The following is a 16221-nucleotide window of genomic DNA, read 5'->3' as shown; positions in this document are numbered from 1 at the left end:
TGAGCCACCCCACTGTAATTATCCCACACCTCCCCTCTTGACGAAGCTGCCTGCAAAGCTGATCTGCCGAGGAAATGTCCTTCTGCAGGCATGGTTTCAATCCAAACAACAAATACTAGTGGTCAAGTCCAAAAGTGCGGTCAACAAACCCTGCTTGCCAAAGAACAATTGAACGTACCCTTGAAGCTCCTTTGCAGACATGTCTTTACCTTGACACCACGTATGATGCTAGATGTGGGGCCTGCGGGCCTGTCAAGATTCCCCACCTCTGCTCTATCTAGCCAGGCTGATGTTTTCAAATGGGGGTTAAAGCTGTGAAGCTGTTTGGATGCATGACTGGACTTGACTGTGGGCATTTTATTGTGCTGTGTCCCAGAGCCTTAAGGATGGGGTGGCCTAGGAACCTAAGCCACTAGGTATATAAAAGTGAGGTCCACTCCAGCCAAGAGTGAAAGAAAACCACCAAGCAGCCCTGCTCCCCAACAATGCCCCCCAAAGAGGATACGGATCGTCTCGGGAATGCTGGTGTCCAGGCACTCAGTTATCTCCTGCAGCTCGTCCTGCGTCCCTGGGGTCTGGAAGAGGTCCTCCTGAAGCAGAGTATCACCCGTATGTTCGGAAGGGATGAGGTACATCCTGGATAGCATGAAGAACAATCCAGCCCTGGGGTGCATAATGTGAGGTCGAGGAATGCCACAATGGAGAGAAGCCCATCACCAAGAGAGCTGGCACAGGGGCTGAGAATTGTATCCCGCCTGCTTTCCACAGTAGCATTTCTACTACCCTTCTCATGATTTGGGGCAATGGGAGAGTGAAATCATTCCCCGCTTCTTCTAGTGGCCATTCTCAGAGAGCCGCTTTGCTAGGGAGAGACAGACAATGGTTGGGAACACTTGGGTTCTTCTGAGCCGCTCTAAGGAAGACCGTATGCTGGATGTCCCACCCGCTGCCGCTCCACCAAGGTGCCACTATACGCACAGCAGGAGTTTGTAAGAGCGAGTCGGTAGCTAAGATATGAATCAATTGGGACGTTTGGAACCTGCACACCCCAAAACTGGTACTGGATTCCAGCCCACACCCATCCTTTCAATGGTACCGTCCCCCTCAGCTCACCTGGTGGCAGGCATTCTTGAAGAGGTGGTCCATCAAAAGCCAGATCTCCTTGGCCGCTCAGTGGAGTCATCACCATCCTAGGGTACGATATCCAGAAACTGCTTCTCCTGGAGGTCCAATGACAAGCGGGACTGGCATGAGAGCCTGACAGAATGTGTGCCTGTATGCATTCTTTCCTTGCTCCAGCTGGGTGGACAAGTCTTGCCCTCTGAGGCCACAACTAGGGCTGGGCGATAGCTGGCTTTCAACACTGTGCTATAGCACTAGCTAAACATTGCAACACACCAATATATCACGATGTCTGAAATAAGATGGAGCTATGTAGAGGCATTGGCTGGCTTCACGGTTTCCCCCGCATTGTGATTTCTGCTGCCCCCTGCAGGAGGGCAGGGGAAAGCTGAACCGGCAGAGTCCACAGGGGCTGCAGGAATCTCGAGAAGCATTGTCTGGCTTCACAGTTCCCCCCCACATGGTGTTTTTTGCATAGTACACACACACATCATGATTCGCAATACATTGCCAGGTCAGAAATTATGAAACCAGCCTCACTATCTAGACTTCAAGCTGATTTGAAAATATATCTATATTGACGTATCGCCCGGCCCTAGCCACAGCAAGCATCTCAAGTGGGAAAACAAAAAACAAATTGCTCGCACCCCAAATCCAAGCTCCCCCTCCCCCTCTTAATATGCAGCTCGTAATCCTCCCACTCCGGATGTGCAGTTCACCCCAAAGCTTACTGAATATGCAGCTGTGGACATGAGGTTTGGCTAACATTTTATTTAAATTGCTGGAACCTGCCCTGGGACCTTAGGGTGAAGGGCAGGAAATAAGTAAGAAAAACAGCAACAGAACATGGATGGGCCTTCATAGGTTGATGGGCTGCAGCCCCAGCCAGCATGATGAGATGATGGGGTCACATGTTCACCACCCCTTGTCTAGAGCACGTTGCAGAGGCAGTGGTAGAAACTGAGCAACAGCTGGAGCCCCAGCCCACGACTTTGTCTGGGCAATGCAGCACACAGCAGCTGGTGAACCATGCCTCCAGCCTCCTTCCCATCTTCCTCTCCAGAAATGTTCAGGGTGGTTAATTCTATCTCCAGCTCCCACATTCAAGAGAAAGAGAAAGAGAGGAGGGGGGAGCAAGAGAGCTTTAGGAGCACAGCAGTGGCAAGCAGCCCATCACTAAAAGGAGTTGGCAAGGATGGAGAATTTGTTTTTTGTTTTTTAAAGTAATATTTATTAAAAGTTTTCAGGATTACAGAAAAGAAGAAAAAATAGGAAACAGCACTACAGTACATAAAAAAAGAAAGGAAAAAAAAAAGAAAAAAATGCATAAAAACCAATACAGCAATACAACAACAACAAAAAAAACAAAAAATCAAACAAACACAAATCCCATATTGCATATCTTTAACTTCCATTTGCTTGTTTCATTGACCTCCTCACACCTCCCTTTTTGTATTCTAGTTTAGTTAGTTATTTCAGCAAATTCTTTGCATCTTTCTCAATTTTTATTTACTAATTTATCTTAACAATTTAACCTATTAATTAACTCAGCAAATCCTTCCCATCTTTCCCCATAATCTGTTATTCAATTTGCCTTGATTTATTTAACCTTATCTTACCGTAAAATACCTTAAAGCTTGAAACTTAATACTTATTTATACATAACTCCTTACATCATTTCTACTAAAGCCAGATAGTTTCATTCCAGCATTTTCCCTAATATTCATTAATTTTACGCTAATTCCCTAAATAAGAATTTTTCTTTATAAATTTTCTTCCAATCTTCATCCAACATCTTTTCTTCCTGGTCTCGGGTTATGCCAGTCCTTACTGTCCATTCCATCTAGTCCATCAACCTGGTAATCTTATGTCCGAGGCTCTTAAGTCTTTTCCATGTCCCTTCTGCAGATCTTCTTCTTGTTTATACCTGCACTTTTCCTTATCTTTTGTTGGTCTCTTTCTTAATTTCTTTCCTTTCTCATTGAGGGGTAGGTCTCTGGGAGATTCCAGCCCAAAATTATCTCCATCTCCCTTCATCAGACCAGCCCATTCCCCACAGTCCCACTCCCCACAATCATCAGTGTAATCCAAAAAATATTTGAAAGTATATTTCAAAGTCCCTCCAAAGTTAAGAACCTCCTCAGCTCCAGACTCTCCCTGGCCCACTCCAACTTCAATCTTCAAAAACAGCGGCTTATGCTCCTGCAGGGCCTCGGGTCTCTCCGTTTGTATTATTTGAGGTGCAACCGCAATCTCCTCCATTATCTTCTGCTCAGGTTCCTGAGTTGGTCCCTGAATGATTTCTGTATCAGTATTCCCTGTTTCTCCACAGTTACTGACCACAACAGTCATCAAATCCATTTCCTCATTCATCAAATCCATCTTTTCATGCATCTGTTCCAACAAAGCACTTGTCTTGCATAAAGCAAGCACCAAAACTTCCTCCCAGCACATTTTTATTCAAGGTCAAAGGACTGGTCCCACGATCTTAATCTCACAGCTGTAAAGTCCCCAAGTAGACTGCACCAACAATTTAACAAGCTCCCTCTAGAGGAGGCAATTTCTATTTGTATCCATCTTTTTAAGGCGAGTCCAACAAAGGAAAGTTACTTTCATTTTTCAGATATTTTGTTTCTTTAAAATGCAAAAAGCAGCATTGGAATCAGTTCATTTCTCTTTTTTAGCTATCTGTCAAAGTGTTCCAATTCACAGTCAATGAACATCTCCAACAATTTCTGACTCTGACATCCTGTTCCCAGGTTTGAGACGGTGGAAACTTGTCTTTCTTTACTCCCACTCCTGCAGGCTTAAACAGTCAAAGCCCCCCCCCCTTTTCTCCTGCTTCCAAGGGGGTTTTAGTGGTTATAAATGAATGAAATTTAGGCTTTTATAGACAACTTTCCAGTTTAGCTTACAAGGTTTTTGCTTCAGTCTGTTTACAAAAAGCGGAAGGCGGACTTCCTGTTTTGAACCTTCCCGCTTTGGTGCCAAATTAAGGTGTTTCTTGATCCAATTTTCCATTTCTACTCACGGGTACTTGTTTTAAGTCCAATTGTCCACAGGAAAAAGTCAGCGCTCTCCGGCAATGGCTATACGGCTTCACTCCGTGAAAGTAGCAATCAGTTCGCAGCACAGCGCCACTCACCCCACTTTACTCCGGAGCCCCAAAATGGGGTTCCCCGTGAGTAGGGGAAGCGCTCCTGGTGCCCTGCCGAACTCCACGTTCCCAGGCTTCCTCCACCTGGGATTTCTAGTGGGTCCCCACCTTCGCCGCTGTGGGAAGACCCAGTTTCCACGGAGCCAGTTCCTCCAGTTGGAGGAAGTCCGGCAAGGATGGAGAATTTGATCCCCTCATCCCCAGGGCAGCTGTTGATTAGGACCCAGTTCATCCTCCCTGCCCCCGCCGCCAATACTCCCCGCCCCTGTCGAGAGAGAGAGAGAGAGAGAGAGAGAGAGAGTGTATTGGTGTGGGGAATGACACATACTGTATCAGAGTCTTAGTGCAAGAGTAGCTGGTGCATGCTAAAGAACACAGGAGCCTTGCTGGGTTAGATCAGCATTTTTTCCCACAATGGCCAACCACATGCCCTTGGGAGTCCATAGGGACACGGGGACAAGAGCACTCTGTCCATCATGTTCCCCAGAAACTGGTAATCAAAAGCATGTGGTTTGTGATAATAGTGGCAAGAAATAGCCCTGACCGGTAGCCACTGATAAACATATCCTCCATGATTCTAAATGTCTACAGCTGTCCAAATTGACGGTCACCACTGTCTCCTTGTGGCTATGATAATACACCCAAGTCTATCTGATTTCGAGAGGAGTGACATTTCCCTGAGCCACCCCAAAGCAGCCACTACCGCTTCCCAAATGCCAGTGCTCAGGTGGTAAGAGTAAGCCAGAGTGGCATAGCCTGTGCAGCAGTTGCTGAGCACAGAGACAAGGAGAAAACTGGCTCTTGGGGCCAGAGGGGGCTGGTGCCTGCATCATGAGACTGGGCTTTCTGCCTCCCGTGCTGCCAATCGCAAGCGGACCCAAAGTCAAGCAGCGCAAAATCAGTTACAAGCAGTGCTGACAAATTCTGGTTTCGTCTCCGTTCTCCTCTGCCGAGTTCTACAAGGGCCACGTTGAGACTAGGGAAGAGACCAAAGCAGAGAGCTAGAGCCACCACCTGGACTGGATTTGAGTCAGAAGGCAGGCAGGTGCGGGTTGCCTGAGAGGAAAGTGAGGTTGCTGGGGTAGTGCCTGGTTTGCCCTAAGGGACCAGCTGCCACTGCATGGAGCAGCTGCTGATCGTTGACAAGGGCAACTCCATTTACGTGCCTTCGAGGCACATGCACACTGCCGCAAAGCTGGAAGGGGCAGTTGAAGGGGCAAAAATGCCCCCCCCCAAGAGCACAAAAGCGGCAAAGTGGCATGGAAACAGCATCTCGACTCCCTCCCAGGAGCTTTGGCACCGACCTTTCAGGCCTGTGGAGAGTTGGAGCAAGGAGTTTTGCAGGGAGGCTGCTGGTTTTCCAAAGGCCTTTCAAAAGGGCTTCCGGAAGTTTAGAGGGTGTTTGCAGGCTTTTCCAATGCTGTCCCCAATATACGCAATTTCATTTAAACGCACGGTACCTCGGAACGCAACCCCCGTGTAAACGGGGCGTTGCCTGTACCTGATTTGAGCCCGCTACAAGAACATCTAGAGGATAGCAAACCAACTGTTACCTTTTCTAGGAAGCTGTCTTCTCCCTGAGATCAGAGGAGGAAGGCAAGAGCAAAAGACAACCAAGGGTGTTAATGGCACAGGCCCTGAGAAGAGAAAGAAACAGCCCATTGGCTGAACAGTATCTGGGCAGATGGCAGGGAAATGCACACGGTTCAGTGGCCCTGGGAAAGGGCAGGTGGGAGGACCAGAACCTGGGATGACTCAGTCAAGGCAAACAAAGGGCATGAACAGCACACAGGAAGCGGATGCACAGCTACAGAAGCTGAATGCAGCGGAGGACCCCCAGCCCCCACATTTCTGAGTGGAAGAGCAGCTGTTTTTCAAGCAGGCAAGCAGAGTGGGAAGGGTAGACATCCAGCACATGAACCTGCCAGGTAAATCAATCCCTTTCCCTACCAGGTCAATAAGTCTGGTGACGGGAACTTCGCCAATCGGCTGCCTCATCCAGCACAAGGCTTCCAAGGAGGTCCCGAAGCAGCTTGGTAGGTAGCTCCCACTGATGGTGAGGAAATAGTCCTTGCCACGGTCAAGGTGAAGGACAAAGATAGCCTCAATCTTCTCTTCCTTGCTGACGTACACATCCAGGGAAATGTCCCCCGTCTCACCTAAAACGGGAGGAGGTCAGGCAGATACACTCTTTGGCACAGCCAAGTTGGCTTGTCTGTAAATTAAAAGTGAAGACAGTGAAGAATTGAACAGAAGGACACAATGCGAGCCTGCTGGATCAGGCCAATGGCCCATCTCGTACAGCCTCCTGTTCTCACAGGTGTATGGGGGAAACCTTAACTTCAAGAATTAGGAAAAGAAGCGACTCAGTTCCCACCCCCACCCCACTTTCCTCTCTAGTCCTCCAAAGCAGCAGCTGCACAGAAGATGGTGACAGGATACTGGGGGTTGAGAGAAAGTGATCCTAACAAAAGAATATAAAAAGGGAAAGGATTTTTGCGTCCCCAATGTAACTTTCTTTTTTAGTTTACATTTCATTGAGTTTTTAAAAGTTTGGCTAGTTCTATATGATCCCCAAGATATTTTTGTGCCTCCACAACATAAAAATACGCATTGTTTTAAAAAAGTAATTTTTGGGCGGACTGCTCTCACTGGTTCCCTGCGATGCCAAAAGGTGTTTTGGGACCCTCCAACAAAAGAAGACCCCAACTTTTATTAGCTCCTAATCCCCTAAGTTACACCCCTAGAAATACATCATATTTACATCATGACTACATTAAAAACAGGAGGAGTCGGGGAGGGGTTGCACAGGTAATCTGAGTATCCTGACACCTGGCCGGAGCCCCTTCTCTTCCTCCCCATGAGTCATTTTCGGGAAACAAAGGGAAAGGCGCAGTTTCCTGCCCCCTGAGGGTAATCCGGTCACGGTCCCTTTGTCATAGTCTGTGTTGAATACACTAGTGTATGCAGTTCGTTGTGTTCATGATAGTCTTCTGTCTGAGCCCATCAAGATGACTATCAAGGTTGCCATGTCAACTGGGTAGAGCTGCAGAGTACATGCCTGCTCAGTCAAGGGATTATGGCTGACTGGTATCAGGCCACCCCCCTTTGATAGTCCTTGTAATATGAAGCAGAATAAAAGTGATCCGGCAAAAATCCGATATACGGCTGATTTATGGTGAATTTATGAAGAATACTGTCCTTGAAGTTCAAAGCACTTTCGCCTTTCCGGAAGCGGTTTGCAACATTTTGATTAAATCAGTCACAGTCAATTGGACTCGGAAACTTTGTATTTGAGAACTGTCAAAGATAGAGAAGCGGGCGCCTGCTGCCTGCAGTACCTGCGTGGCCGCCACAAGGGGCGCTGTTCGGTAACGCTGATTGGCTGAAACGGCAGCCGATTGACCCTGAGTTCAGACAGTTGGTCTACCCATAATAAGGATAGGGCGAGGTAGAGTGTTTCGGTCCACTAAGGGAAAATATACGAAAATAAAATGGGTTCCGTGTGGAGCTGTCAAGCTAGCGCTTCCTTATTTACGGAAGGCTTTTAGGGGATGCCCTTCTAGAAGGGACATCTCCAGGCTCGGGGAGGTGGGAGGCGTGTGTGTGTGGGGGGGGGGGGTGCTTGTGCATTACATTGTAATGAAGGGGGGGGTGTTTCCTGCTACAGTTCCCCCCTTCGGAGATAAGATTGCGAAGCTGGACCCCGCACAATCCTTTTCTCCGCACAAGCTAGTAAAAATCTGACATGCCATACCCAGAGTCCGGATTTCGGGGGGCTCCTAGGGGTCCCATCTCGATGAAAGTCGAAGGGGTTCCCGGTGGCAACATCCTGTGAGAGGCAGACGTGCGGGAGCGGAGAAACGGAATGCAGGAGTCGCACGTTTGACAGCAAAGTGGGAAGCAATGGATAGCGCAGCAGAAGAAAGCAATGCAGATAGCTACGGTGATTAGAATCAGGAGCCCGTTTCCCAAGAGCTGTTTTATCCATGCAGATCCCGGTAGCCAGCTCCAAAATTGAGCATCGGATAGACCTTCATGTTGAATATCTCTAAGCTCATCTGTCAGTTTGTGGATATTGTTGAGATGACCCGTAATGTTCAAGGTCTGATCAGAGACGTACGTACAGCACTCGGTTCCTACGAGGGCACATACGCCTCCAGTCGAAGCCAGAATATAGTCTAAAGCAAGGCGATTCTGAATCGCCATCTGTTTGACCTCCATCAACGCCGTTAGGATGGACTGGGTTGCCGCGTTAGACTCCTCCATAAAAGTTAATAGAATGTCCGTCAGTTTAAGAATGTCTACATGGTTGGAACCTGCTCTGTAGGCGGGGAAGAGGGCTCGCCCATAGGTTTCCCCATTGGCTGACACATCGGAAAGTTCTGACAAGTCCTTTGCCCTCTTGTTGCGTCTCCTTCCAGGGGGAAGGTCTGGGGTGACCCTGATCCCAGGCAAGATAAGTCCAAGGTAGCAGGTGCCTCGGGGGTGGGGGCTGGCCCATACATAGCCACGATGGCCGCACACCCAAAACAATCCCTGTAGGCAGGAGTCTATGCGGCCCGTGAGAAAGGTGCGGAAAAAGCACTGGGAAACTGGGGAGGGGTCCCAAGAATCAGGCAAATTCATCACTTGTTTCCAGGCAGACAACAGATCTGGATGGGTAGAGAGGTTGCCCTGTCGCCACAAGGTGATTCTACCGGTCAGGGTGATGCCAATGATGTACTTACAGGTACTTTCTCCAATCATCCTGTCATTGCCGCTGAACTTCCGACAGAGGTCACTTTTCGTAGGTCCGGTTAGGTAGATGTACTGGTGAGTTAAGTTTACAGCCGTCAGGTTCCAGGACTGTACGTCGGCAGAGAGGTGTTGTTGTAAGGTGAGGGGTACTCCAAGAAAAGGAATGCCGCTGTGGAGGTGAGCCGGGGCGTTGGCACAGATCCAACAGTCGTCGGTGGTCGTTTGTTTTGCAATTTCGGAGACCAGCTTCACATAGGTGTTGGAATGCCAGGTGGATAATAGGTCGTCATTGGTGGGGGTTTGAGATATTGACAGTCCCCCCCTTTGTCGAGGTGCCGTGCCCGCGGGGTGGAGGGGGTCTTGTCGATGTAGGTAGGTGAGGTTTGTAGCCACACCTCCACATCTTTGGAGCCCTGAAGTATCCCACTCCGCGGGTGGGGTGGTGGAGTGATGCCAGCCCTCAAGGTACACTCTGCCATCCCAGGTGGAGGCAAGGCCGATGTCCCAGACGCAGCAGTACCTTCGGAGGCAGACTCCCTGGAGGGTGGTGGGGCGAGGTACGGAGTAAAATCCATGAATCAGACGGCCGGTCGGGTGATTTCGGTCAGTGTAAACTGATTCCCCACCGCCATTGTCTAAAATTGTCCAGTTCAGCGATTGTTGGGGCACACCGTCGGAGAATAGTGTATAGGAACCATTTATACAGCAGGCTCGGTTCCAGGGACCATCTCTGCTTAGTATGAGTTTGCCGAGTGGGGTGTAAGTTGGAGAACGAACGAACCGTTCCCACGTTTGGTGTGTGGAATGGCGGAGGAGGACGTGGGTCTCTGGTACGCAGAAGTCAAAATCCCCCAGGCGATCCAATGTCCCTCTTTTCACCATGTCCACAATACCGAAGTCAAGATATTGGTGCTCAATTTGTAATCCTGGGCATGAAACATGCATGGTCATGACGGTCTTTGAGTGGGTCATGGTTGTGGCAAAAATGGGAAACATGAGTAGGACGGAGAAAGGAGGAGGTATGGTGCGTCTGGTGGAGAGCATGGTGGTTGGGAAGAGGGTGGTGGTAAGCGGCAGGCTGTGAAAGGCAAACTGTCAAAAGGCGTGCTGTCAAAGGCGAAGTTGTCCAAAGGCCAGCTTGTCAAAAGGCGAAGCTGTCAAAAGGCGAGCTGTCAAAGGGCGAGCTGTCAAAAGGCGAAGCTGTCAGAAGGTGAGCTGTCAAACAGCGTGCTGTCAAAAGGTGAAGCTGTCAGAAGGCGAGCTGTCAACCGGCGAGTTGTCAAAAGGCGAGTTGTCAAAAGACGAGCTGTCAAAAGGCGAAGCTGTCAAAGGGCGAGCTGTCAAAAGGCGAAACTGTCAGAAGGCGAGCTGTCAAACGGTGTGCTGTCAAAAGGCGAGTTGTCAAAAGGCAAGCTGTCAAAAGGCAAGCTGTCAAATGGCGTGCTGTCAAAAGGCGAGTTGTCAAAAGATGAGCTGTCAAAAGGCGAGCTGTCAAACGGCATGAAGCGGTGTCTTACGGAGTCGGATCGGGGGTTGCTCCCAGTTGTCCGTTGTTGTGACGATTTCAGAGGTCCAATGAGTCGATGCTGGTGTTGAAGCAGGTCCGGTCTGTAGGGCCCGCCCAGTGCCCCGATCTGGTCCGGTCTGTAGGGCCCGACTCGTGCCCCGATCTGGTCCGGTCTGTTGGGCTTGATTCGTGCCCCGATCTGGTCCAGTTTGTTGATTCACCTCTATGTCGGTGTCGTCTTCTGCCACTTGTGGAGGAGTAGATAAGGGTGCGTTGTCAGTGGCGGAGTCGGGTGGAGAAGCAGGTTTGCAGCGGGTATGATGTAGCCAGGCCGACTTGACGGAGGTTGGGGTAGTTAGAAGTACCTGGTAGGGTCCTTCCCAGGTGGGCTGTAGGGGTACCTTCTGGTAAGTCTTTGCCAGTACCCAGTCCCCTGGTTGGAATGGATGGATGTTCTCGTCTAGAGGTATGTTTTGACTCGCGGCCGCGTATCTGTGGAGAACAATCAGTTGCTTCTGGAGCTGTATTATATATTTGGTTAATTCAGACTCACCCACTTCTAGTTCTGATGGGGGAAATTGGGTGTTGTATACGGGGGAGGGTCTCCCAAAAAGTAATTCATAAGGAGATAAGTTCAGGTTCCCACGAGGGCATGCCCTGAGATTATGTAAGACCAAGGGGAGGGCATTGACCCATTTGATTCCAGAGTCTTTGCAGAGTTTTCCCAGCTGAGACTTAAGCTGCTGGTTCATTCTTTCAACCTGCCCTGAGGAAGGGGGGGGGGCGATATGGGGTGTGTAATTTCCATTTTACCCCTAGAGCTTTAGCTACTTTTTGAACTGCGTTGGAGGTGAAGTGTGAGCCCCTGTCGCTGTCTATGTGTCTCGGAACCCCAAATCGTGGTATAATTTCATGCAGTAGAATTTTAGCAACTATTTGGGCCATAGTTCGGCGAGTCGGGAAGCATTCCACCCATCCGGTCAATTGATCAATGATGACAAGGGCATGTTTGTAGCCCTGACAAGGGGGTAGGTCTATGAAATCGACTTGGAGACTCTCGAATGGGACGAAAGCCCATGGTCTGGCTCCTGGTGGACATCTGGCGGTATGCTTTGGATTAAAAGTTTGACAGGTATGACAATTCTTTACTGCCGCTTTTGCAGTGAGAGCCAGTCCTGAGGCATACCAACAGCGTTGTACTGAGTCTATGAGCTTGTCCCTTCCCCAGTGGGTACACTGATGTAAGATCCTTAAGTGTTTGGGTACCCAGAGTCTGGGCATTAAGAGTCTCTTATCGGGAAGGTACCAAATGCCATTTTTAAAGAAAGCTCCTTGTTCCTCCCATCCCTTTATCTCCTCTGGGGTTGCGGCTTTGTACATTTGTTCAAAGTCCACATCTGAAGGAACCTGAGGTCCCTGGAATTCATTGTCTGCAGACAGCGGCTGTAGGGCTGCTTCCTGCGCTACGCGATCGGCACAACGGTTTCCTATTGAGATTGGGTCCTTCCCCTTGGTGTGAGCTTTACCGCTATAGCTTCGGGAAGATGTATGGAATCCATGAGACGTTGTACAAGGGGGGCATGGGCTATTTGGGTGCCTGCAGCGGTCAGAAAGCCCCTCTGCAGCCAGATCTGTCCGGTGGCATGAACTAACCCAAAGCAATATTTTGAATCCGTGTAAATGGTAATTCTTTGACCCGCCCCCAATTCGCAGGCTCGGATCAGGGCAATAAGTTCGGCAGCCTGCGCGCTGTACTTGGCATGGACAGGGCGTGCTTCTAAGATGTCGGTGTCGCTGATGACAGCGCATCCGCTTTTCTGTTCCCCTCCCACTATCTTTGAGCTCCCGTCAGTGTACAAGATGAGGTCGGGGTCTGTTAAGGGGAGATAGTCCAGGTCCTCCCGTGGTTTTTTGGCATGGCGAACCACTTGGGAACAGTCGTGATGTGGAGTGCCATCATCAGGGAGGGGTAGGAAAGTTGCAGGGTTGAGAGAGTTTACTCTTTTTATGGTAACATTGGACGGACTGAGGAGGATAGCCTCGTACCTGTTCAGCCTTTGTATAGTGAAGCGTTGGCACCCTTGTAAGCTGAGATGGGTAGCTACAGCATGAGGGACGTTCACAGTTAGATCATGTCCCAAAACAGTCTCTTGCGCTTTTTCTAGGAGTAATGCCGCCGCTGCCACTGCTCTCAGGCACCCCACGTTCCCCATTACAGTGGTGTCCAACTGGAGGCTGTAGTAGGCGACAGGTCTGTTCCTTCCCTGAAAAGGTTGCGTGAGGACACCAGAGGCTACTCCTTTGTTTTCATGGACAAAGAGAAAGGTAGTCTATAGTCAGGGAGTCCGAGGGCTGGTGAGGATCTCAACTCCTGTTTGATAGATTCGAATGCTTCAAGCGCCTCAGCAGTCCATTGTAGTTGGTCTGGGGCATTGTTGTGGGTCATTGCGGTAAGGGGATGGGTAAATTCTCCGTACCGAGGGATCCAGGCTCGGCAGAATCCACTCATCCCGATGAAGCACCTGAGCTGCCTTTTTGTTTTAGGAAGGGGTAGTTTCGTTATGGCTTCAATCCTATCTGTGGTTAGGGCACAGGTGCCTTCTCCCAGGATGCGGCCAAGATATTTCTCTTCCTTTTGGCAGTACTGTATCTTTTTGGGGGATACTTTGTGTCCCTTATGTGCCAATATCATCAGGAGAGCTATAGTATCTGATCTACAGGATTCTAAGTCCCGCCCACAAAGCAAGATATCATCAACGTAAAGGGCGGAGCCCCCCGGAAGAACTATATCTAATAGGTCTTGATGTAATATGAAGGAGAAGATTGCCGGAGATTCTACATATCCTTGAGGTAACCGGGTCCACGTTAGCTGACCGGTTTGCCAAGTGAAGGCAAAGAGGAACTGGCTCTCTGGATCCACGGGAATACTAAAGAAGGCAGAGCATAAGTCGATGACGGAGTAAACTACAGTTCCCTCCGGAATGGTGCTCAGAAGGTGGTGGGGGTTAGCCACCACAGCATGCCTGGGAATAACGAAGGAATTGACAAGCCTGAGATCTTGTACCAATCACCATTTGATGGGGTTTGTGTTGGGTTTCTTAACAGGAAGGAGAGGGGTGTTGCATGGAGAGGCACAGGGAACTAGAACTCCCATCTTTAAAAACTCGTCAATCATTGGGGTGAGTCCTTCTATTGCTTCCGGGGGTAGGGGGTATTGTTTGGTGCAGGGAAACGGTAGGTCTTTCCTATAGTTTACTTTTACTGGGGTTGCAGACTTTAGGAGTCCAACGGATGTTGATTCGGTTCCCCACAGCCAAAGGGGAACACTATTGAGAAGTTCGGGAGGAAGATCAATGGCTTTGCCGTTAGCTTCTTGAAGAATCCCTTGGAAATTGAAAATGGAGTCATTTGGCATGTGCAAATAAATTCCTTCTTGGCCACATTGAATTGTAGCGTTCAGTTTGCAGAGCAGATCCCTCCCCAAGAGGTTGACTGGACTAGAGGTTAGTAGGAAGGTATGTTTGACTGATAGAGGTTCGACTGAGACCTTTGCAGGTTTGGAAAGGGGGCAATTCCGGGGAATTCCATCAAGTCCCAACATGGTTCTAGTTTCTTCCCCCAGGGCCAAGTGGCTATTTGTAAGGGTGGAGTAAGTGGCCCCAGTGTCTAGGAGACAGTCATAAGATTGCCCATCAATTTGCATAGTGCAGATGGGGTCGGAGGAGGATAGTTGAAAGACTGGGCAAAGAAAGGAGAAAGAGGCGGGATCTGCTTCTAAGTGTCAATGGTTCTGATACTCTTCCATTACCATTTCATGTGTCGGATTTGTGGAGCGATTTCCCTGTTTGAAAGGATTGGTAGCATCATGGGGGTGATTTCGGGGTCGTGGTTGTGGAGGAGGGGGTCCTGCGCAGGGTTGCGTTTGGGACGGGGATTGAGTAGGTCCGTATGGAGGGGTTGACTCCCTATATTTGGGATAGGTGGCTTCCCTGTGTTCCGGTCTGTATGGTCTTGGATCTCTATATTCGGCCCTTCTGGCTCCCGTCAAGAGGGGGCAGTGTCTCTTTATATGTCCCACTTCACCGCAGTTAAAACAAACATGGTCATCCAGCTGTTCGGGTCCCCTTGGCTTGAATTTTTCTTTGAAGGGAGGAACCCCGGCTGCATAGGCTAGCACTCGTGGCTAATCGAGCTTTTGGTCTTTTCTTTTCTGCTCGTCTCTTGAATTGAAAACAGACTTTGCGATGGAAAGGATTTCATTTATTGTTTTTCCATCGTACCCAAGGTGTGCATTTAATGCTTTCCGTATGTCAGCCGTAGCTTGATCTTTAAAGAACCCTTTGACTATAACCTCATGTTGAGGGCTCTCTGGATCTATTCCACGCCAGGTTTTAATCGCAGAGACCAGTCGAGAATAATAGTCAGATGGGTGTTCATCACGTCCTTGAAGGACGGCTTGGACTTTGGTCCAATTCACGGTTCGCTGTCCCGCAGCTTTGATGCCATCTAGGCTGGCTTTATTTAAAATCTTTAAGCCCCATACACCATCAGTAGTGTTGTTGTTAAGTAAAGTCTGGGAGGTCAGTGGGGCCATCGAGGCGGGTCAGTTCGTTTGGTAGCCTTCCCGAGCTAAAGCTTCCCCCGCTTTTGCCAGTATCTCCCTTTTTTCTGCCTCATTAAAAAGGGCCCCAAGTAACATATGTACAGCCACCCACGTGGGGTTGTGGGTGGAGAAGATGGTGGCCACTTGGCGGTGGCATTTGTCAGGGTCGTCTCGAAGAGAGGGCATTTTGTCGGACCAGTTCATTAAATCTGAAGTAAGGAAGGGTTGGTGTGTGAAGACCATGCGGAGTGGGTCTCCTGCCCTGACCGGGGGTATAGGTAGTGCCCTTAGAGGAAAAGCGCCTTCTACCTCTCCATTTTGCAGGTTATCCCTATTCCGAGTTCTACTGGAGACTGGTCCATCCCTTCATTCGTTAAAAGGTTGCCCGTTGGGTAGGACTCCTATATCCAAATTGATCTGGTTTTCCCTTGTCTCGGATGCACTCTGGGAAGGGTTGAGCAGCGATACGTTTGACGAGCTTTGGAAAGGGGTAGTGGCAGGTGGATTTGTTACGTCTTCCCCGGGTCCCGCGCCCCCTCCACCAGCTCCTGCCCTGGCTCCTGTCCCAGATCCTGGCGGTTGGGGTGCTCTTGGTTCGGGATAATAGAAAAGGACGAGGGTTCTATCCAATTGCTCCTCTTGGGCTCTAATTTCATCGTATGGGGGAGGTCTGGTTGTTTTTAAAACAGCCATTTGCCGAACAATTTGGGCTTGTTGTCGTTGGATCAATTCATGGGCTTCAACGAAGGCATTGAGATAGTAAAGCTGCTGGAGTTTTTCATTGGCTAGATAAGATTTAAGTGCCTGCATCTTCACGAGATTAAAGGAACCATGAGGTGGCCATTGTGAGGCCGGCTCCAGATGGTGGGTGAAAGCGACCCACGAGATGTTGCAGAGGTCCCTCAGTTTAGACTTTGAGAGTCCCTTCCTGCCTCTCAGTTCTTTCCAATTTGAGAGAATGAATTGTAGAGGGGTATTGGAGTCCTCTCTAGGGCAGAAAGGCTTCATGGAAGCCTTGTCGCCTGGAGGAGTCCAGCTGGAATGTTTGGAAGCATGGGCTCCCATTTCCTCTAGTAGGTATAGTGGGATTTT

General features: G+C 49.4%; 1 protein-coding gene and 1 long non-coding RNA gene across 2 annotated transcripts in view; both read right to left on the bottom strand.

Annotated features, from left to right (window-relative positions):
* Positions 1-404: 404 nt before the first annotated feature.
* LOC310668798 (inositol polyphosphate 5-phosphatase OCRL-like) overlaps positions 405-16221 on the bottom strand; it is a gene marked incomplete at its 3' end in the record, with an annotated part of 733402 nt that continues 717585 nt past the window's right edge. Inside the window, 1 exon segment of the mRNA XM_083422126.1 lies at positions 405-590. Within this exon segment, the coding sequence (XP_083278252.1) occupies positions 405-590 (186 nt within the window).
* LOC310668882 lies at positions 1165-6392 on the bottom strand. Its single transcript, XR_014506867.1, has 3 exons — positions 6230-6392; positions 5833-5856; positions 1165-1220 (listed from the first exon to the last, which is right to left on the bottom strand). It is a non-coding gene; the product is annotated as an uncharacterized lncRNA (long non-coding RNA).

Source organism: Podarcis tiliguerta (genome assembly GCF_965153285.1).
Source record: "Podarcis tiliguerta genome assembly, chromosome: W".
Lineage (NCBI taxonomy): Eukaryota > Metazoa > Chordata > Lepidosauria > Squamata > Lacertidae > Podarcis > Podarcis tiliguerta.
This window is presented reverse-complemented; position numbering and strand designations above follow the sequence as displayed.